This window comes from Rhamphochromis sp. 'chilingali' (assembly GCF_963969265.1).
Source record: "Rhamphochromis sp. 'chilingali' genome assembly, chromosome: 10".
In the NCBI taxonomy this organism is placed as follows: Eukaryota; Metazoa; Chordata; class Actinopteri; order Cichliformes; family Cichlidae; genus Rhamphochromis; species Rhamphochromis sp. 'chilingali'.
The window spans coordinates 16,110,412-16,134,114 of record NC_137937.1 but is presented as its reverse complement, the minus strand read 5'-3'; the positions used below and the strand labels follow the sequence as shown (position 1 = coordinate 16,134,114).

Here is a 23,703-nt window from a genome sequence, read left to right as displayed (position 1 = left end):
CAGTGTGAGGAAATAACTCACACTTCCTTGTTTAACAACGTACAGTCCCGGCCTTTAAACCGGCTACATACAATAAGCTGCTGACAGTGCCTTGTCTTGTGCTGTATCTGTGTAGACTGTACCACTTTAAAACTAAACAGAAGTGGAGGATTCACACAACTAACGAAGCTTTGGAGATGGTTCTAGACATGATTTGTAAAAGTACACTTCCTTGTATTCCTAAATCTCTGCAATGTATCATACTACACATTTGGCAACACCGACACGGAAGGGTAATATGTCAGTTTGTCTTGTACAGTTCTTCAGTGACAGTTGATACGTGCAATATTAAGTAGAATGTTAAGAAATATATAAGAAACAGTACTCAAAAAAAAAGAAAAGAAAAAAAGAAGAATTCATGGTGACTGCAGTGCGTTAGACCAAATCTGTCTGTAGAGTCAGACTGAGTTCAGTTGAATTTGAGTGAGTCTGGTCCAGCACAGCTTGTCAAAAGTTTCTGTGGACCATGTCCTTCACAAAAGGCAGCAAAAATGTGGCACATACACAGTCATACATGGCAAGTACACATGGTATGTTGCCTGTGCACACGTCTGCTTCTCCTTTTATTCACACACAGAATTTCACAATGTGCAATTTTCAACATGATAGAAAGAAAATTTAAAAAGAAAAAAGGAGAAAAAAAAAAAAAAAAAAAAAGAGTACTTCACAGCTGCAGCGTGTGGAGCAGACGGTGTGGGCAAGCCCGATTTATGGGCAGTCAACCATCAAAATGTTGGTACAACACACAACTTCTAGTTGAATTAGAATAAAATGTTGTACCCCTCATTCATCATTCGGCTTCTCCTTAAATCTGGGGCGGTGTTCTCTTCTTCCCTCTCCGCCATTTTCCCCCAGCTCCTTTACAAGTTGACTAGCTCATGTGCAACAAACTGCTTCAGTCTCTCCAGGTACTGTCCATAGAGCTCCACATCGTTGTGGCCGGCCCCTTCTACCCAGAGCGGCTCCACTGGGCGCTGACAGCGTTCATATAGTGCCAGCCCGTGGGAGAAATCAATGACCTCGTCTTCTGTACCGTGGATCACGAGTACTGGTGATGTTACCTTGGAAATCTTGTCGATGCTTTGGAGAGAGAGAGGGGGGGGAGGGAGAGAAGAAACAAGAAAGAAAAAAAAAAGAGAGAGGAAACATGTCAGAAATAGGGAAGTAAAAAAAAAAAACAAAAAAAAAAAACAAAAAAAAACAAAAAACCCACACACAAGAAAGAAAAAAGGGAAACGGAGGCTTAGTTAATGTTCTTGCTACTAAAAGTATTCTCTAAATGAATGAATTAAAACAATAATTAACTGGGAAAAAAAAAAAAAAAAAAAAAAAAAAAAAAGAGCACAGCTAGTTTCCTGATTTTACACCAGGGGGAGCTATTGAATATCTGCTTTTTTAAGGACTCTCCTGGGTGCTTAACTAGGAAGAGAGGTGGGAGGAAGGAAGGGGGGGGGGGCATAAAGAGAAAAAACAAAAAACAAAACTTACTTCCTGAATTGCTGTCTTATAAATAAATCCAGTTTTCAACTAAGCTGTGTGCTTTCCTTGGCACATTTATTCATACAGTGCTGCGTTATTAAATGCACGTGAGGCCGCAGCCCTTTAAGTGTATACTGTGTGGCAGATTTAGCCTGACTACCACATATGCCATCTGTCCGTACGGTCCACTCACTTTGGGAAGGCATCAAAGCAGTATGTCTTCTTGGTGTCAGGGAAAGCCACTCTCATGCCAGAGGTGAGCGGGGAGTGGAGGATGACTGCAGCAGTCTCATAGCGAGAAGCCAGGTCTACAGAGGGCACGGTGCCAATGCTCTGACCATACACGATCACATTCTCTGGACGGATACCATACCTACAAGGAGGACAAACAGTACAGGAACATCACCCTCTGCTTATCGTGAATAGGATATTTACACTACTAGTAGCTAGATACATTTTGTGTGCTCATCCAGACACTGGCAAGCATCCAGTTGGGCCTTCAGTTAATTACACAAAGCAGCTTAGCTGGCAAAACAAAAAGAGCAAATGCTTTATTTTAGGATCCACATTTATTTATCAGAAAATGAGGCTTACTCATACACTTATCAGTAAAACCATCATGTCAGGGACTCTGTGATTACAGTGACTCCTAAAACAAGCACACCAAGATGTGATCAAGCTATAGCTGAGTAAGTCTGTCTTTGTGCTGCTTTTCAGGGCAGCTTAAAAAGAGGACCACCCCTAATGTCTCGTGATTCAGAAGGGGGGGGGGGGGGGGGGTGAGAGCAAAAGAAGCTGAAATAGAGCAAAAGGGACAGATACTGTATTTGGGGTGAGGGAGAAATAAATATAGGTGGGGGGGGAGCGGCATTCCACAGCTGATTACAGAGAACGTGACCCACTCTTGCTGACGACCTGAAAACTAGTCTGAAAACACTGCATTGCTGCTGTCTCTGCCGCTGCACTGCTGGATTTTGCACGGTAAAGTCACAACATGACAAATAAAGCTCTACTCTAGTATTAAAATTAGGGACTTCAAATGAACACTAACATTAGAGCCTTAGCTCTGCAGCACTCCTATAATACACTGATGACTACACGAACACCAAAGTCTAGCAGCGCTTTAAAACGCTGTGATGGATTAACATACTTACACCCTTTGCAAGAGAACAACCTGCAATAATGTAGTGTTGCTGCTATTAAAGGTAACAGACTTTAAGTGCAGGGTGATGTATTAAATATGGAAATGTACACACAGGCGCAGCAAAGTCTAGCTTGGACACAGTCACGAGCAGCAATATAGGAACTGTTTATTGGTATCAGCTGGTCTTTACACAGTATAAATAGGGGTGAAAAGGTTGGCACTGCATGGGAAAAGCATTAGCAAAGGCTGATGCTACAGTATTAAAAGCAACTTGACTTTCAGCTGACTGCAATGTACACAATTCGAGGAATGAAAGCCTATCTTGGTTATACAACACAATATAGCTGCTTAGGTAACAGACGAATTGTAAGGACAAGAACAAAATGTCAAGTCTTTGTACAAAACTGTAGAAGAATGACAGCGCCCTTTCTGATGTGGCAGCGCCTTTGCCTGAAACTGAACCATAGTTTGAAAATTGCCAAATTTGACGAATGGATTATTAAACTTAAAAATAAAAAATAAACAACACTCACTATAATCAAACTGCCGTCCCCCTTCCCGTAGCCCTACTGAAGAAAGGCCATTTCTCAGAAGCTAAAAGCTAATATAATGCTAAATATTAACCTAATTGCCTGATTATGAGAATTTTTGGCAACAACTTCTGTTATTTATGGCATGTTACTTTAGCTTCAAATAAAATAAATAAATAAACAAAAAAAAAAAAAAAAGGAAGAAACTGTAAGGAAGGTAAAAATTAAATAAATAAAATTAGAAAAATCTGAAAACCCATCATTCAGCTGGACTGCTGAGAAACCTCCAAGGGCAATGGCCATTTAATTTGGGCTTCTGATGTAGCCAGCAAATAACTGGGCCATGACTTCTTGTTCCATCCTTCAGTCACTGTCTGTAAATGGGATGGCCATGGTTTCAAGACTGAATTACAGCAAATGCAATTTGTCTTTTACTCTTGACACCAACTGTGTACCTGCTTACACTCAAAAATTATTAGTCACTAGAACTCCGACAACAAAAATAAATCAGACAGCAAACAAGAATCATTTCCACATATAAAATGTAGTAGTAGTAGTAGTAGTAGTAGTAGTAGTATCACCTCCTCTCTATAGGCATCTGGGAACTGAGGAGAACAGTTGCTTTGGTTTAAAGAGCAAAATGTATATACAAATCTGTGTACACTGTTCAGCATTAATGGTGCACTCACAGATGTGAAAGCTACCCTTGCTATGTATCCTAATACCGGCATACAGGCTTATGAACCCAATGATCCTATAACAGCTATCAATGGGCCAAAGAGCAGGGAACACCCTGGAAGAACCTACCGCAGAGCCAACACAGACAGAGATAGTATTCATGCTCACAATTACTCAAATGGTAACATTTATAATTACCAGTTATCCCAGCATATACCTCTTTGGACTTTGGAAGAAAGCCAGTGTACCTCGGGAGGGCCCATGCAAACAGGGTTAGCACATGCAAACTCTGCACAAAAAGCCCTCAAACCAGGAACGTCTTGCTGTGGAGCAACAATGTTAAACACTGGCCGGGATAAGGAACCTTTAAGATGATAACTACACATTGACTGTTTCCTAGTCTTTTTATTTAGTTGCTTAAGTCCCAGCCAACACCACACTCCACTGCCTTTCGGCTTGCTCCATGGTTCCGAGTTGCACCAATCCCTCAAACCTTCAATTTAGTCCCTTGACACAAATCCATTCTATTATGCATCACGTCCTCCCTCATTCCCCCATTGTGTGTCTCACTCCCTCTTGACCACCCACCTCTTGCGCATTGAAGACCAAAAATATCCTCCTTCCACAGCCGTCACCATCACAAACATATGCGCAGGACTTCCTGAGCATATGTACAGCAATTTATAAAAACAAAAAACAAAAAAAACAAACCACAGATTAGAGTACCATCTGCACTACAGCAGGGGAATTCTTCACTGAAATGCTCAATGATCCATTATTACACTTTGTGTACAAGTACATAGGGGTGATGTGGACTGAAGTCAGTGAAAGTGAATTACCGTATTTCCCGGACTACAAAGCGCACCTGAATATTAGCCGCACAAGCTAAAATCAGGGGAAAATCCTGTTTTGTACATACATTAGCCGCACCTGACTAAAGGCCGCAGGTGTTTCAATGTTGACTCATCATATGTAAGAGAATATGCACAAAGGGAATTGTCAGGAAAGAGATGGCTGTTTGGAGACACACCCCTTTTATTAATATTTTGAAAAACAAGTTATGGGTACATATTTGCACATGTAGTACATAACAGTAACCTACAGCACACCAGAACAATAGATTCAGCCTACCTTTTAGGCTCAGGTGCAGTGACACAGCTTTAACAAGAAGAAAAGTCAGTCATTCACCATCTTTCTCTTCTTCCTGCCCACTAAAACCACCAAAGTCCTCTTCTCCAGTGTCGGATACGAACAGGCTCAGGATGGCTTCGTCATCCACTCTCCGCTTCTCTCCTTCGTTGTCACTTTCAAAACCAAAGAAATCCTCGTTGTCAGAGTCGAACACCCTCAGAAGGGCCGTGGCGGTGTCCTCTCCATCATGCAGCAGTCCAGCCCTTAGAAATCCGTTGGTGATCGTGGATGTTTTCACACTTTTCCACGCTGTCAGAATCCACCGGTGGAGTTGGGCATAACTTGCTTTTCGCAAGTTTATCGCCGCTCATCATCCACGCCTCCCGCTGAACGCGTAGCGCTACTTTGAAGTTTGTTTTTCGCGCTACTTCGTACGGCACTACGTTGCCTGGCGGACGGACACGTGACCAACATACCACTCTTGAACCCCGATCCTTCCGCCAGGCAACGTAGTGCCGTACAACAGCAGAACAAACAAAACAAATCCTCTTACGATATGACAACAATCATGGACAATCCATAGAAAAGCCGCACCTGACTAAAAGCCGCAGGGTTCAAAGCTGGTGCAAAAAGTAGCGGCTTATAGCCCGACAATTACGGTAAATCTATTAGTATGTGAGGACATTAAGAAGAGTTTGTTTCTGTGCTGAAGAGAACAGTCAGGTGAGAAATCAAACTCCACCCAGATTACTTCATAGATAAAGCCGGCTTGTCTCCAGGCAACTAGTGGTATTTAAAGGTAAGAAAAGCAAACAAAGAGCATCGAGCTGCCTTCCTCGTGTCTTGATGCATGCTGATGTTTGGGAATTTCTCCCCTCCATTCATTTCCAAGAAGATGGATAGTGCTTGCGACCTGGATCAATAAGATTATTGATGAGGAAGTGAGTTTCCTGTTTGTTTTTATTGGCCACAGTGTGGAAACACCTTAGTCTGAAAGCTCAGGCATTGGTTGCTAGGCTACCACTCAATATTAGTCTAGTAGGATTGACTGCTGGCATGCCTTCACCTCCAAGGCAAAAGAAAACAATACAGTGCCACTTCATGTTTAAAACACACAAATACAGCAAGGAATTGGACCAGAGGCCTTCATCAACTACTCGCCCTCTTCCGGCACTTGATTTCACAACATATAGTTTCATCGCTTCTAAAATAATCTTTTTCATTCATCCATTAAGCACACTCCTAGTGTGATACTGGAGGATGTACGTGTAGAACCCTGCTGACTCACATTATCTCACCCACTCCCAGCTCAGGTGAAAGGCGTGCCGTATCCAGTGAGGCATGGGAGTGTTTTGGTGGCAAAGGCTGTGTAGTTGTGCTTACACAGTCAGCAAAATGACAGGTGGCTGGCCTCTGTCAGTACAGAGTAACACAGTAAAGTGAAACCCACACGAGTAAGTGAATACTCAAGAGGAGGTGAATTTGCACATTGCTGAATCATACAGTGAAAAAACATTGAAGGATGCAGAAAAACAAGAAAAGGAGAAAGTGTCAGGTTACAGTGTTCAAAATTCAGTCAGAAAAGAAACGCAGACCGCTAGAGTTGAGAGCTCATTTCTTCTTAAAAGCTGGAAGCCTGATCTAACATGAGATACAAGCACGAGGTATGTAGGCAACCGACTAATGTGAAGCCATGCAGAGAGGCCTTTTGATGTGATAATGCCATCTAGTCGATTCATGTTCAGCGAGGTCAAAAGGCTGAATTGTACTCTCCATCACATACTCAGTCAATTATAAATCTGGCACAGCCCTCAAGATCAGGCAGAGACAGCTGAGAGAAAGACCAATATACTAGAAACCTTATTTAAACCAATCTAAAGATTCTGCATGCAAAGACTAAAATATTGATAAAACTGTAAAAGACTCCCTACAGACTTAATTTTGGAAACAAAATTAAGTCTGTAGGGAGTGTTAAACTACCAAAATATAATTCAGTGATAACCAAGCAAGTAATCCTAAGTGTTGATTAAAAAATAAAATCATAAAAGTCAGTCATTTTATCTTTCTGTGAAAAAAGAAAAAAAAAAAAAAGCCCAACACAGCATTAATATGAAGTCGAGTTACTTAGAATTGAATCTGATGTACTGCAGCACTGGCCTAAAAGCAGAACTGAGTCCTGAACTGATATGGTACAAGCTAGCAAAAGGGTTTTGTTGACATTAGCCAAATACTACCATCCAGAACAAAGGAAGAGTGTTGATGTTAGATTTCTGATAGTGGGAATATTTACATAATGTGTATAACGTAACAGGAAAATGAGCAGAGCTAAGGAGAGAATGACACAGTCAAGGCTATAAACCAAGAGATCCAGGGAACCACAAATTTCAAATGGACGCACATCATTTGCTTTAGCAAAAAAAAAAAAAAAAAAAAAAAAAAAAAAAAAAAAAAGCCTTGTGTGTGTAATGTTGTAAATTTTAAGACTGATTTGTAAACACAGAATGTGATGCAATCAGCTAGACAGCACAGTAAGTGGTCAGGTTTGCTCCAAATCTGATTTCAGTCAGGAGTGGGGTTGTAACCAGCTGGGGAAAAAAAAAAAATTAATAAAATCAAATCATTAGCATTTCATCACAATGTTTGTTTGAGGGGGGTTTTTTTTGTTTTGTTTTACATCCGGGTTTCATTTACTCAAGCAAAAATAAGACATTTGTTTAAAAAAAAAAAAAAAAAAAAAAAAACAACCCTCTTAAAATAAAAAACATTGATTTCTGTGAAATAATGTTAGGTTGCTTTTAATGTACGCAGGAGATGTGTGCTTTAGCGTATGGTCACCCCCCAAAGGCATGTGCAAAGCAAGGAAAAACCCTGGTATGACCACATTCCTACTACCACAAGGTGAAACGTCATCCAACTCCAACTCTTCCTGCTAACCAAGAAAACTTGAGAGACCTACATGTAGGTGCAGTGATGTTAGAGTAACAATGGAAAGAATGAAAGCTTAATCAGAAGCGTTGCTTCATGTGACGTGGGACACACCATGTCGACAAGTCAGCCAACTTTGCCCAACTAATGAGAACTGAGATCAGATATTGAGGTAATGCACTTTGACACTAGGTACATCTGATGTTATTATCAAGATACAGATTAAATGCTACCTGCTCCAGTGAACCCATGTGACAAGGAAGCAGCTGAAAGTAGCTATACACACACAGACACAAATACAACTAGTGTCTACACTGGCCTTTAGACTGAAGAGAAAAAAAACAAAAAAAAAAAAAAAACCACTACAACTTAATGTCCTGCATCTGTTTTGCCTTGTACGCAGAGAGTGGATTTTCTAAGAATCACATTGAAAAGCTAAATTCTAAAGCTCTAAAATACCTTGATGTCTCATGACCTTTTCTTAAATGCTGACCATTCGGGTACAGAAAGCTTTCTCAGACACTCAGCACCTGCCCATTACTAGGACGGACAGATTACAAATGTGTGCATCTGTAATAAAACACTGATATGAAGCACAGGACTGAAAAAACAAAACAAAACAAAAAAAAAAAACAAGTCATCTAACCTTGTTCAACTCGTCTTTGTTGCAAGACCCATGGGTCACGTAGTTTAATTCTGCTGTGGGACTGCTAACCATGTGACTACAAAGCACGAGATATGCAGTCAAGCCCCAAGGTTAGGCCTTCAGGAAAAGAAAAAACAAATTCTTGTTCCTAAAAGGCTCATCTTATCTCAAAGACATTTCTTCCAAATAAACCTACAAAACCATGAGAACCTGTATTTGATGCCCTGCTTCAGTGATCGTACCTGATGGTAGCAAGCAGTGTAAAAAAGTTAAAGTGGCCTGAAGGTGTTAAATATGGAGCCGAGTGAGTAGTGTTAGCTTTTAAGTCAATCAGCTAATGACAACATGTTGCCTTTGCATATTATAGCTACAGTCCAAGCAGTTTTACCAGTGTAAACTAGATTGTTATTTTGACTTGGAGAAGTCGTTAGTGATGTTTAAAAGAAGAAAAGGGAAAAAAAAAAAAAAAGCGGGGACAAGCAATCAGGTCATTCCAGGAGTGTGGTTTCGAACGGGTGATGAGAAAAGAAAACAATCAAGCCTATACCTACAGACATGTGACTTTTAACCACCAGAAAAGCAGGTTCTTTTTCATCTTTACAGCAGTGGCTTGCTTCTTAAATGCAAAAGCCTTACCGTCAATTTTCTAGTTAAACTCTGTAGCTTCCTTATATAAGAGGTCCTTATTTACAGACGCCCATTCATTAGATTCTGTGAAAGTGCTTGGAGGTTCACATCAAAAGTCAGCAGCTAATAAACTGTAAGATTTGTTGTCAGTGGCTCTTAGCAGTGTTATCAGCACTTTAAAGCTCTGCAGTGCCAAAACCTTCATTTAGTACAGAAAGAACATACTCCCACACTAGCAATAACACAGGAGGAACACTCCACACTTAAAGAACAGCTTTTTTTTTTTCCCCCCCCAAAGGCTGATCTCGATCATTTTGTCTCCTCTCTTCCAGCATTTTTAACACTTCTGAAGTCTCCCCATCTGCTCTCTTAGTAATTTGTCTTCCAGCAGGAAACATACAGACAAGCACTCTTACTGGATGAAATTTTATCTTTCCCTTCTCCCAAAACAAGAACTCACAGATATAATGGACATAGTACTCACACACACACACACACACACACACTCCACATCCTGTTTCATCGCAGCAGGTTGATGTTTGCTTTCTTGCTTCTACCCTGCATGTATAGGTAGAGCTTCAACTAAAAATTATTTTCATTTTTAATTCACCCCCCCCTAAATACGTTCCAGCTAGCTGTTGTGTAAAATATCAGGAACACAGTGAAATAGGTCTACCACAGATTCCCCAGATCAAAGATCTACCTTCATCCACTTCCCCCAAAATATCTTAGGAGCGGGAACTAACAAGTATTTTGGGCTTTGATTCAATAATCTGAAAAGCGACTGATGAATTCTGTTTACGTTTCAGTTCTACTTATGTTTTGTTTGTGGGTTTTCAGTACAGGCACTCTACTGGCAAACCTACAGACTTTAAGCACAATGTGGTGACACAAAGGACAAAAGAAGGAGATGACGAGATGGTTGGAGACAATAAGCAGACGTCCTTAAACACAAATGGAAGGAAGTGAAGGCCACAGCGTTAGACAAACTGATAAGCACTGCTTACATGCAAGACGACCTTATCTGGGGGAAGGAACTGAAGCTGAACAAGAGTTCACACCTGCAGTAACAAACTATTCATGAGCATGAGGACCAGATACAAGTGATGCAGAGAACGAGTTCTTTATACAGAGTCTTTCATAAACCAATTACTAAGAAGTTTGATTCTTTAAAAATAACTATCGAAGTGTAATAGAACAAGACTTCAACTGCAAACTGAATTCCTGCTGGGTTGTGTGCACTTTGAAACCACAATAAGATAACAGAAAGTCCTGAACAAGTAGGTTATCATCAACTGGGAAAACATAAATACCAGTTTCCAATCAGCCAATAATTAGTCACCTGTACAAACATGTAGCAGAGCAACCGCTCACACCTACATATTATTGGAGGAGGGGGCGCAGCGTAATCACAGAACCCACGTTTCTTCGCCTACAAGAACATCATGTCATCCCCACTAAGCCATTCCTCATCATCTTCCCTCATGATTTTGTGAAGTTCTGTTAAGTAGTCATCCCTCCGCCCCCAGCACCTTCAGAAGTTCACATCTTCTCATTTTTGCCCTTTTCCATCTAAATCATCATTTCCTTCACTAATCCTCATCATTTAACACTTTCTAAAATGCCCCCATATTTCTACAGCATGCCAGAAACACAGGTTGACACTGTTGTTATTCATAATATTCCTGTTAGCAATACAAAGCTGCCAACCAAGACATAAAACAGGGACCTGCTATTAATATGACTAATAAGGCTTTAAATATTACCACCACACACACACTGTAGGGGATTTTTTTTTTTTTTTTATAACCATATTCCTTACAGTTTTTTGTGTTATGTCACTTCACTTTCCCCTTCAGATACTCTAATTTAAAAAAAAAATAAAAATCCAATCATTTCAAGTACTGTGGGAACTTTACTTTTCCCTAAAGTTCATCGGGTTTAACTCCTTGTTTGTCATGAGTCATCTAAACGGCCATTTAGGTTCATTTCTCCATGCTATCACATCCTATCACATCCTAATAAACAGGTTTTGAGTGACTGCAGGAGTCTTGTGCATTCACAAATAAGTCTCTTACAGGATTCTGCATACTGCTCAGTTGTTTTAATATCACGTCATTTTATATTACTTATCCATCCATTATAACGCTTCATTACCGTGATCGGAGCGCCTGCCAGGCAGCATCTACATCAGCGTACAGGTTCTTCTCCGAAGGCTTCCCAGAGCTGGCCCCATAACCAGAGTAGTCGTAGGAAAAAACGTTGCAGTTGATCCGTGAACCGAGGCCAATGTAGAAGCTGCTCATCTGGCCCAAGTCCACTGCATTACCGTGGGAGAACAACAGAGTATACCGGGCGCTGGGTGAGCAGCGGACAAACATGCAGGCAATGCGGCTCCCTCTTGAGGTGCGTGTCATGAAACACTCGATGACCTCCTTCTCACGGGCCGAGTACTGCCAGTCAGCACGCTCGGAGAGGTGCAGCGTCCATCGGCTGCCACTGTCATCACACATGAGGCTGTAGGTCGGCTCAGGGGGTAGAAAGGCCAGCTTTGAGGCGATCTTGCTGGGGCACGGTGGACAGCAGAACAGGCAACATAGCTCACTGAGCGATAAGTGGTTCATCCTCAAAGTGCTGCAACAGAGAGAACCAAAAGGATTAAAATAGAAATATCCCATAGTGAGGAAGAAAACACACCGATATGCCAATGCATCCCACAAGAAAGATGCTACAAAAGCAAATCTCTGCCAGAGTTTCGAAATTAGGTTTTTCTACATATACAACTATATCTGTTAAGCAAAGCAGGGAATTTCTTGGACGAGGGGCTTGAGCCAGGCTGCTGTCATTTTTAAAATTTTATTTTTTATTATTACACTAAACAATCTCTCTCTCTCTCTCTAAAATGCAGAGCTCTCTCGAGACAGGATTTTAAAGGGAGATGACCCTAGCCGAGTGATTTTTCTCTCCATGTCTACCCTGAGGCTTCACAGTCACTCAGAGAATTAACTTGAAAGGCTTTTTTGTCTCTCCCTGCACCTGGACCCCTACCTTAGGTTACCTCTTAAGATATTCTAGCTACTATGAAACTGCAGCAGTGATGTCAGCACAGCTCCTTTTTGGTAAAACATATGGCAGCTGGAGGCAAATCTCCAAGTTATCTTAGCCAGTCATGCTGCTTTGTAATGTGACTCTTTAACCAAGCAGGGGGAAAAAAATGCTCACTAATATCAGATTATGACAATGTGTTATATGGATTACCTTTCCTCTTTCCTTTGGCGATAGCTCCTCTGACCAGCCACAGCACTTAGCAGCTTCATAGATGGACATTTCTGTCTGATATATTCATAAATCTTGCAACTGATTTGCTTAGATCAGTCTAAAGAAACGACGCTAAACAGCTGCTGGAAATTACTTGATTAATCTTACTCACACGCTGCTGATTTTTAACTCAGCTGAACTGTCTGTATGATACGTGGGTAAATAAACGGCTGTGTCAGGGATGACTGAGGATGGGGACGACAATGGAGCCTATTTGCTTCCTACATTCTTACCACAAAGTCCATTCCAAGCAGAGGCTAAACGGAGCCCCGCGGCGATTTACTGTAAAATGGTGGTGGATGTAGCAATGTGTTCACAGAGATTACAGTTACACCAGGCTATTTGTGAGGGTTTCGTTTCTAGCAGCTACAATTAGCTGCAAAGTATGGTGTACCAAGTGTACATATATTCCAAAGAAAGCTTACCTGGACGGCGGCTGGGGGTTTGTTTTGGTTTTCTTTCTGTGTTTAAAGGTGATAGTACTAGGTAGACGTCACCGCAGTCTTGAGATATCTTCGCACCAAGCCAACTAACTTATCTTCTCGACACCTAGAGCTTGTCGAGGTTATCCTTGGCCAGATTATCCTCGGTTAGCGATGTCAGTTTGAGTGTGTATTATCCTTCTTTAATTAGTATTAGCTGGCAGCTTCGTTCTCCGGACCACACAGTCTTCTGAACTGTCGTTTCCTTTATTTTCCCTCCTTTCGGTTTTCTCAACATACGGTCCTGGACGATAACGACATCGACTCATTCGAAACGTTCAAGTTTCTAAAGCACAGCAGTGAAGCTGATAGGAAAGATAACAGTTTAAAATTCACTCAAATCTAGCAGACGTGTCCGTGCAGCTTACCAAACAATTCACAGCAGTATCACCTGCCACCGAAACATCACTGCTTTCGTTGTGAATATCGCCCAGCCCTGCTTGTTATCTTGGCTTGAGGAAAAAGAGGCGTTCATTGACAGCTCTGTGGACCAATGGGAAAAGAGGTCGACAAAACGACTCCCCCAATGACTTTGATGTTTATGGGCGGTCCTTCTAGACGCCGCAGTCTGAGGATTTAAGTTTTTTAGGATTGACAACCAATCAGAAATTACTATTGGAAGGCATCGTCCAATCAGCGTCCACAAAGGTGTTTCTAGTTCTAGTCGGTGATGTCATTGACAAGCTATAATTTATTAAGTGTGTTTGTAAATGTAAAAAGAAATTCTGACTTTAAAAAAATAAATACATACATGAAATATACTGTTTATTAAAATAACACATTTTTCTTTCCTTTTTTTACGTAGTTCTCAATGACGTTTCATGACGCGTTCTTACTTCTTCCGGGTTAGTGCTCTTGCTCGGCGGCATGGTGCTTAGTTTGTGTATCTGTGTAACGTGTGTGGCTAAAAAGGTTTAATAACATGAGTTCTCAGAGAGGTAATACATCTCGATCGCGGGGCCAGAAGCATCAAAACACAACTGCGTTTAAAAACGACAAGTACGGGGCGACTACACAAGTGAAGGTGTGTCAACTTTGCTGAGCTAAGTTATTTAGCCTTGTATTGCATTTTGCATTTGGGCCATTTTATCAATCTTCAGAATATTTTCGGCTAGCCCATTTCAGATTTTTCTAAAGGTTTTATGGTCCAAAGTTTGGACGTGTGTGTGCTGTGAATTTTTTTTCTTCGTGTATCAAATACTTTTCAAGATATTTGAAAACTTGAGGTGTCCTACCATGAATTTAATTTCGAAAAGTATTCTGTGTGTTTAATTTTGCATTATTGTGAAACACAATTATATCTAATAAATGTTCAGAAATTACCTGAATAGTCTGAAGACTTCAATGTGAAGTTTTTATTAGCGTTCTTGAATGAGTCTTGAATTTATTATTTTATTTTATTATTCTTAGTTTTTCTATGTTATAACTAGTCAATACATTCTGATACATGGTAAGAAAGTAAGAAAGGCTAGTGAAAGTTTCTGACTTTTATCTTTAATAGTTTTTGAGATACTCGTGTGTCACGTCATTTTACCATAGTGCAAAAAAATAATAATAAAGTTGTGTGTGTGTAGCTATACTTGTACAGAAACGATTATATAAGCTAACTATGCACAACAAAATTTGTAGGTAAATCTTCAAACAGAATGGTGATTTGAGACAGAGTGGTCTTATTGCTTAATTAATGCTTCCAATAAGTGTTAATTAAGGAAAGTTAAACTTATTCACAATATTCATTTATTTGAGAAAGGCTGAGACTGTAGGGAGTTTGTACTTTTTTCTTCCTGTCATTTCTGCCAGTGATAAATCATTTCCTGTGAAAACTTGTTTATAGCTCTTGCTTTGTTAAACACACATAATATTTGAACATCTCTATTGTCTTTGCTTCTCTAATCTCAATTGTAGAAGGCAAATTCAAAGATCCATGATGGGCTTTGTCAACGCTGTAAAGGTGTTCTTGAGTGGAAAGTTAAGTACAACAAATACAAGCCGCTAACACAGCCTAGAAAATGGTAAGTATACATAAGTATTGCAGACTTTGATTTCAGTACGCAGGGCTAGGGGCAAATTCTTACAGCTGCTCATGAAAATGCACATCAAGTAACAACAAAGCAGTCGGTGAATTGAAGAGTTTATTTCAGTTTAGGGCTGCCACAAACGATTATTTTGATAGTCGACTAGTCACCGATTATTTTTGCGATTAGTCGACTAATCAGATCATCATCCATTGGACATACAGCTTATTGCACCAGCAGCATCTGCTCTTATATAACTATCATTAGCTTACAGCTTTAAGTGTTTAAGGTATGTGCTAACTAAAAATAAAGACAAGATGATAGTTTATTAAATTTTAATGAAATCTGCAGATTGTTGTGGTTTAATAAACTCCTTGCTATCTAAAATATAACAGGACACCGGAGTAAATTCTTGAGCATCTCACACTTCTGATAATCAGCTGTCTGCTTGACGTTTATTCAGCTGTGTAAAAACTCTAATCTCAGCCAAACCGATTTACTCAGGAACAAATAAAATACTAAAAAAAAGCCAAACAATAACATTTTGAAGTTATCTAAGTGACTTATATATATATTTAACCTGAGTAGCGAAAGACGGCGGTGGGTTTGAAAACGATTTGCCGGGAGTCCGGTGTTCTCACGGCTCTAGTTAGCCTAGCCTAGCCTCCGGCTAGCTATCGAGCTAGTGGGTAACAGACGTCTCTGAAAACGTCGGAGCACTTTTGAAAATATGTGGTGTCTTGATAAACTGAGCAGATATTTGAGGTTTACACAGCTACATTCTCGCCTGAAAATATGTTAAACATTTATTTTGTGACCCAGAAAGAATAATAAGAGTAAAACCAACTAGCTGCCACCATTGTTGGAAACTGAGCTGGGCCGCGCTATGAATTCTGGGACACAGCTTCTTCTTCTTCGGGGTTTAACGGCAGTTGGCATCCTTGTACATGCAGTGCTGCCATCTTCTGTTTCAGTCTGTTATTACACTCTTAAATCCTGCTACTTATTCCTGCGTCTTTCAGGATCTTACAAAGCTTCAAACGACACGTCGACTATTAAATCAGTCGTCGACGATTTTGATAGTCGACGTAATCGTGACTAGTCGACTAATCGTGGCAGCCCTATTTCAGTTTATCAGCTTCTTTTTTTTACCTGTGCAAAAAATGAAACTACACCACAAACATTCTTTGCTTATTTCATATCGTGCATGATTTTAGCCATCTCATTTTTTCATAGTGGCAGACTTTGAAAATTAGCCACTAAATATTTTATCTCCACTGCTTAGAAGAATTTTCCCAACACATGGATATATTGTTTTAAGTGGCAAGTTAAATACATTGGTCTTAATAACTGATTGTTTTTTTTGCAGTGTCAAGTGCTCCCAAAAGACAATAAAAGATGCGTATCACATCATTTGTAAGCCCTGCTCTCTTCAGCAAGAGATCTGCTGCAAGTGTGGGAAGAAGGAGGAGATTGTTATTCCGTAAGAGGATAAGTTTGCGTGTGTTTTGTCCTTATATACATTAATGTACAAAGTACGAACTCACCCATCATTTCTTCATATTTTGCTTCCAAGGTGCCAGAGCTTTGTCCTCCGCTCAAAACCTGTTTAAAAAAGGTCTTGAGCAATAGTTCCTCAGGCTTTCAGAAAGTCTTTCATAGTTTTTCTTTGAACATTGGCTGCTTTGTCCACTCATTTCCAGTTCAGTCCTTGTACCTGAGCATTTTTTTTTTAGGATTTTTTCTTTGTTAAGCCACTTAATACTGACCTATGAATCATTCAAGCGTCATTACAAATGCTCTCAGTGGAAGGGTGGTTGTCAAAAAGCCATTCTTAAGGAATAAGGAAAGGCTGAGGTATGCCGCATTACACAAAAACTGGACTGAAAATCAGTGGCAACGGGTCTGATGGAGTGATGAAACCAAAGTTTTTGGTTCAAATCATCAATCAAGCTGTGTGGGATCATCTTGTCAGAGAAAAGGCAGCTGACATCCAAAGAAGAGCTTTCAATTTTCAATGTTCTGAGAAAATCAAATTTGATGACACCAGTTTATTTTTTTTCCTTTCACACTGGCAACAAGTTTTTAAAACGAACATGAATTACAGGAGTTTCTACATGTGTTAGATTCCTAAAGAGACGGGATAACACCGAAGTGATTTAAGCAAATGTATTTTCATCTTTTATCACTGACAAGCACATACACATAATACTGTAACTACTGTAAGTCTGCCACCTTGTGGAGAATAAGATACATTGTAGCCAATACTTGACCCTGAACATCATTTCATGGGCTTCTCATATTTTTAAGCATTGCTTTTGGCATCTAAATGCTTCCACTAAGTGTTAATTAAGGAAAGGTAATTTCCTGTAGCTTGTTGAGTTACTGACTTTGTGACAACGCAATACTGGAAGATTTGGATTGTTGGTGCAAAGTTAAACAACAGTTCTTATATCTTTTTTCTTCACCGTGTAGGGTGAACTCACATCTGGAGCAAAACGAGCAAGAAGTTGATGAACAGAGAAAGAAGGGATGTCGACGAAGGAAGACAGACATGGATGGTTTGGACAGTGATGATGATTATGATGATGATGAAGATGACTTTGATGACTGTGAAGAGGAGGAAGATAAAGATTTAGACGAGGACTCTGCAGCAAAAAAGCCACAGAGAAAATCTGCTGTGCTGCCGGACCTGTCGCCAATCAATATTGAAGATTAAACACAATAAGAGTTCTTTTCAAACCTGTGTAACAAATGGGATTTTTTGGGGCAAAATACAGTATCGGGTTTGTTGCAGAAGCTCTCTTAGATTAATATATGGCAATAAGCCGATGCTGCCTGCTTGAATGCAGAGCATGAAAAAGGAAGTCAGGTGGTGAAATGCACAAAAACTGCCAGATGACATCAGAGGGAGCAACGTAATTTTTCTTTTTAACTGAGTCGGTGTACTTTCTAAAGAATCTTTAGTTCTGTAAATTGTTTAAACTGCCATAAATAATGTTTTATAGCCTTTCATGCATTTTGCAAACATTTTGCAATAAATCACACTGGTTAGTAATGTGTTTGCAGTGTTCAGCTTTATGCCGCTGCTGAGCAGTTAGTACACCGAGAGATGTTCCTAATATTTTGGCTGTTGATGTTTATAGGTTTGGCTATCATAAACTGAAATGTATCCAAGACGCACTGTATATGTTTTTAGTTAAGTAGCACCAATTATTGCCGTTTTTTATTTGATTTTCTTTTGTTTTATTTGTGTTTAAATATTAAAATCTTCAGAATATCACTGATTCTTCTAAAATGTACAATCACATAAATGTAATACAGCAGTTTTTCCTCAGACTAACTTTAGAAACACTGAAAATCTTGATGTTGCTGAATTTGAAAGGAGGATATCTTGAACATTTTGATTACAACTCACATTAGTAAACTCACAAATTATGAAAGGCTCTTGGTGTGAGGAAAGCTAGAACCTCTACTACACATTTAAACATTTATCATATTCTATACAAACATTCACCAGTGTCATCTGCTTTTTGTACATACACTCATGAGACACTTTATTACGTATATTTCGTCAGCACTGAGTTGGACCCCTTACGCTGGAAACATTCCCAAAAGATTTTGGTCCATACTGGCCTGATGGCTGCAGATTTTTCAGCTACAAATCTATGTGATGAATCTCCCGTTTCACCACATCCCAGAGCTGCTCTACGGGATTGAAATCTGCTGATAAGTTAAGCCAATTTGAGTGCAGTGAACTCGTCATTTGCCAAAACATAGTATGCCAAAAAGATACCTCTGTTACACCAACAACGACCAGAAATGTTGATCTAAGGCAGAATGGTTGCATGCTTTCATATTGTCTGTGCCAAGTATCACCCTACTGTCTGAATGTTGCAGAAGAAATGAATCATCAAACAAGGGAACATTTTTCCAATCTTCTATTGTTCAATTTTGGCGGCTCTAAGCAATTTATATCCTCAGTGTCCTGTTTTTACAGGCACTGGGTGTGGACTTCTATTGCTGTAGACCATCTGTTTCAAGGTTGAACATGTTATGCGTTCAGAGATGTCCTTCTGCATACCTCAGGTTGTAATAAATTGTTATTTGTTGCCTTCCTATCTGATTGGTTTTGCAGGAAAATCCCAGCAGATCAGTAGTTTCTGGAACACTCAGACCAGCCTATCTGGGACCAACAACCATGCCATGTTCAGAGTCGCTTAAATCGACGTTCTTTCCGTTTCTAATGCTCGGTTTGAACGTCAGCAAGTTGTCTTGACCACGTCTACATGCCTAACTGAGTTGGTGTAATGTGATTGGCTGGGTAGATATTTGTCTTAACGAGTGGTTGCATTAACAAAAAGGCTCGTAAGTTTGTTTGATGAGAACTGTTACACATACACTCATTTTGTTTCTGTAGTGTGAAATCTTTAAGCCGACTTTCCGTTACTGAATAACCTGGAGTTACTTGAAAGCAGGTCTTTTTGTGCGTGCTGGCATCATCTAAAATTAACATGTGTTGTAATTTATCATGTGGGCTTCATACATTTAAAAGCACGTGGTGATGTTTCAAATACTAATTCCTCATTAAAAAATGAATCATTGTAATAAAGGAGAAGAGTGGGTGACCACATCACTGGGCTCCAAGGGTTCCCTGGAAAATTTGTGTCACATGCCTTTGTTCTGCTTATATACTCATGACTGAGAATTAAAAAAAAAAAAAAAAGCCTAATTTGATGCTGACACATAATTTTTTCCAACTAAAGAGCTTCCAGAAATACATTAATAACTGGATGAGGTAACAGCATCATCATGAGACCCGCTGATTTTCATTTAAGTTTAATGCAGTGCAAACCAACAATGCCAGTTCAAGGTTGCCACACATAAACTCCACAAAGAAGTGGCTGTATTAATAAAGGAAGAGAAATTGAATATGTGTTTTTGAAGGTGTAACATCTAATATTTTTATACTGTTAACCGATCTGTTGTTGCCTCACATGTCATGTTGTCACCGTCTGGCTAGCAGACCGTGGGGGTGTAGGGAAGGAGGACCCAGGCGCGGTGCTCTGTGTGTAAACAGTGCGTTTATTTACAGTGTATGAAACTAAACAACAATAAATCCCCGTGCTTTCCCCAGACTCCCGTGTCGTGTCTTCTCCCAGTGTTTGTGCTCTCCGCTCCCCTGTCTCAGCACTCCCCATGCTGGCTGCTGTCTGGCACTCCACACCTCTCGTGGAGTCTAATGGAATGATCCCGCGTCGTTGGGAGATCCAAGACTCTCCTAAGTAGCTCCCCCGACAAGGCCTGATCAGCAGCAGGTGTGTGGCTTCGGGTGTGGCCAGACCGTCAGCAGGGCCACACCCACCAGGCCAGAAGGCGCCCGCCGAAACACATATACATATACACACACACACGCAAACAGGGAGAAGGACAGCAACACCAAATAAACATACAATAATAATAATATAATTCATAACTGTTCAGGGATCCTGGGTCGCTCAGACCCAGGACCCTGACACATGTTATTATAATTGTCTTGCAAATTATAAATAGAAATCTATAGTTTAGCAAAATATTTTTGATATTATTACTAATATATTACCTACTTTTACTTTTTATTTACCTTATTAATGCTTTATAATTTTCAATGACCAGTTGCTTATTACCTTGGTATTGAGAAAACAGTAGTAAATGTTTAATGGGAGCAAAGCCTCTACAGCCTTTGTCAAACATGGGCAAACTACAGTGGAAAAGAGTAACGGGTCATATCCTATATTATTTAAACCACATTTTTTGTATGTTTATATATAAAAGAAGGGATAGTTCAGATACTTTCGTGCACAATAAAGAACACATAGATCCACTTTTTAATCCTCTGCGTTACGGATGTGGTCAGAAGCTTGCATCCACCCATCATAGGCATGAAAGTCATGGTATGTTGTCCAGATGAGACAAAGATTTAACTGTCTGGCCACAATGACAAAAGAAATGTTTGGAGCCGTAAAGGTGAGGCTTTCAAACGTAAAAATACTGTACCAGCTGTCAAGCATGGTGGTAGTAGTGTCATGCTCCTGGGCCGTTTTGGTATCGGCTGTACCGTATGTTGCACAAAGTGAATTGAATAATGAAGAAGGAGGACAGTGACCCCAAGCACACGTCAAGCTTGGTTTTGAAAATGGATAAAGCAGGCTAACATTAAACTTCTGGAATGGCCTTCCCAAAGTCTCGAACTCAACTCTATTGAAAAAGTATGGACTATGCCTAAAAGCTGAGTCTGTGCCAGGAAACCAACCAATTTAAATGTACTCTGTCAAGAGGAGTGATCAAGTCTTCAACCAGAATTATGCCAGATATTTATTGATGGCTACCAAAAAGCATCTAGGTGAGATGCAACTTACTAAATGACGTTTGACCAAATATTTGTGGGGATGTACGTATAATTGAGCCTGTATGTGTACTTTTGAAAATCTATAATAAATTCAAGTTTGTGCCAGGAGTTCTTGGTAAAAAAAAAAAAAAAAGGAAAAAAAAGTATGTTGTAGATCATTCCACCCTGGAAAGGGAACAGTAATGATGAATGCCTGTAAACATCTGACCAGAGCTGTGGGTTGATTGGGGTGGCTGCAGCTCAGGTAGACCAGGTCATTCTACTGATGAAGGTTAGTGGTTCGATCCTTGGCTCCTCCTGTCTCCATGCCAAGTATCCTTGGGCAAGATACTAACTCCAAGTTGCTGATTGTTGGGAAGCACTAAAAGCTTAGAAGAAAGTGATTGGGTGAATGCGACATGTTGTACAGTATAGAGCGCTTTGAGTACTCCAGGAGAGTAGAAAAGCGCTATATAAGAATCAATCCATTTACCATTGATAGTTCTGTTTCTGGGGTCATCAAATGTATCTAATTAATACAACTTTTGTATTTGTCGGAAATTATAGGCTGTATTTTTTCAAATGAAAGACTAATTTTAAAGACTGTTTCACCTCTGATTGCTTATACAGGGAGTGCAGAATTATTAGGCAAGTTGTATTTTTGAGGAATAATTTTATTATTGAACAACAACCATGTTCTCAATGAACCCAAAAAACTCATTAATATCAAAGCTGAATGTTTTTGGAAGTAGCTTTTAGTTTGTTTTTAGTTTTAGCTATTTTAGGGGGATATCTGTGTGTGCAGGTGACTATTACTGTGCATAATTATTAGGCAACTTAGCAAAAAACAAATATATACCCATTTCAATTATTTATTTTTACCAGTGAAACCAATATAACATCTCCACATTCACAAATATACATTTCTGACATTCAAAAACAAAACAAAAACAAATCAGCGACCAATATAGCCACCTTTCTTTGCAAGGACACTCAAAAGCCTGCCATCCATGGATTCTGTCAGTGTTTTGATCTGTTCACCATCAATATTGCGTGCAGCAGCAACCACAGCCTCCCAGACACTGTTCAGAGAGGTGTACTGTTTTCCCTCCTTGTAAATCTCACATTTGATGATGGACCACAGGTTCTCAATGGGGTTCAGATCAGGTGAACAAGGAGGCCATGTCATTAGTTTTTCTTCTTTTATACCCTTTCTTGCCAGCCACGCTGTGGAGTACTTGGACGCGTGTAATGGAGCATTGTCCTGCATGAAAATCATGTTTTTCTTGAAGGATGCAGACTTCTTCCTGTACCACTGCTTGAAGAAGGTGTCTTCCAGAAACTGGCAGTAGGACTGGGAGTTGAGCTTGACTCCATCCTCAACCCGAAAAGGCCCCACAAGCTCATCTTTGATGATACCAGCCCAAACCAGTACTCCACTTGCTGGCGTCTGAGTCGGACTGGAGCTCTCTGCCCTTTACCAATCCAGCCACGGGCCCATCCATCTGGCCCATCAAGACTCACTCTCATTTCATCAGTCCATAAAACCTTAGAAAAATCAGTCTTGAGATATTTCTTGGCCCAGTCTTGACGTTTCAGCTTGTGTGTCTTGTTCAGTGGTGGTCGTCTTTCAGCCTTTCTTACCTTGGCCATGTCTCTGAGTATTGCACACCTTGTGCTTTTGGGCACTCCAGTGATGTTGCAGCTCTGAAATATGGCCAAACTGGTGGCAAGTGGCATCTTGGCAGCTGCACGCTTGACTTTTCTCAGTTCATGGGCAGTTATTTGGCGCCTTGGTTTTTCCACACGCTTCTTGCGACCCTGTTGACTATTTTGAATGAAACGCTTGATTGTTCGATGATCACGCTTCAGAAGCTTTGCAATTTTGAGACTGCTGCATCCCTCTGCAAGATATCTCACTATTTTTGACTTTTCTGAGCCCGTCAAGTCCTTCTTTTGACCCATTTTGCCAAAGGAAAGGACGTTGCCTAATAATTATGCACACCTGATATAGGGTGTTGATGTCATTAGACCACACCCCTTCTCATTACAGAGATGCACATCACCTAATATGCTTAATTGGTGGTAGGCTTTCGAGCCTATACAGCTTGGAGTAAGACAACATGCATGAAGAGGATGATGTGGACAAAATACTCATTTGCCTAATAATTCTGCACTCCCTGTATATATGCTTACGTCTAAATTTGCGCAAAAGAAACGACGGAAAGTGCGAGCTTTTTCTGTCTTTTGCGCTGATTTCTGAGTGGTCATGTTTCTTTTTAGAAACCTTGACCACTACAAAGTTTACTATTCAGCAGAAAG

At 40.1% G+C, this 23,703-nt stretch overlaps 2 protein-coding genes across 2 annotated transcripts in view; one reads left to right on the top strand and one right to left on the bottom strand.

The window, feature by feature from the left end:
* abhd17b (abhydrolase domain containing 17B, depalmitoylase) overlaps positions 1-13,439 on the bottom strand; it is a 13,882-nt gene extending 443 nt beyond the window's left edge. Inside the window, exons 1-4 of the mRNA XM_080893123.1 lie at positions 12,943-13,439; positions 11,357-11,833; positions 1,712-1,891; positions 1-1,119 (exon numbers count right to left, since the gene is read on the bottom strand). The exon at positions 1-1,119 is cut by the window's left edge and continues 443 nt beyond it. Coding sequence (XP_080749249.1) covers positions 900-1,119; positions 1,712-1,891; positions 11,357-11,823 — 867 coding nt within the window. The 5' untranslated portion in view covers positions 11,824-11,833; positions 12,943-13,439 and the 3' untranslated portion in view covers positions 1-899. The remainder of the gene's footprint in view (positions 1,120-1,711; positions 1,892-11,356; positions 11,834-12,942) is intronic.
* Positions 13,440-13,840: 401 nt separating this feature from the next.
* cUnh9orf85 (chromosome Un C9orf85 homolog) lies at positions 13,841-18,297 on the top strand. The gene is made up of 4 exons (XM_080895287.1): positions 13,841-14,023; positions 14,905-15,011; positions 16,384-16,497; positions 17,490-18,297. The coding sequence occupies exons 1-4, from the start codon at positions 13,922-13,924 to the stop codon at positions 17,731-17,733; spliced, it is 567 nt and encodes a 188-aa protein (XP_080751413.1). The 5' UTR covers positions 13,841-13,921; the 3' UTR covers positions 17,734-18,297.
* The last annotated feature ends 5,406 nt before the right edge of the window (positions 18,298-23,703 follow it).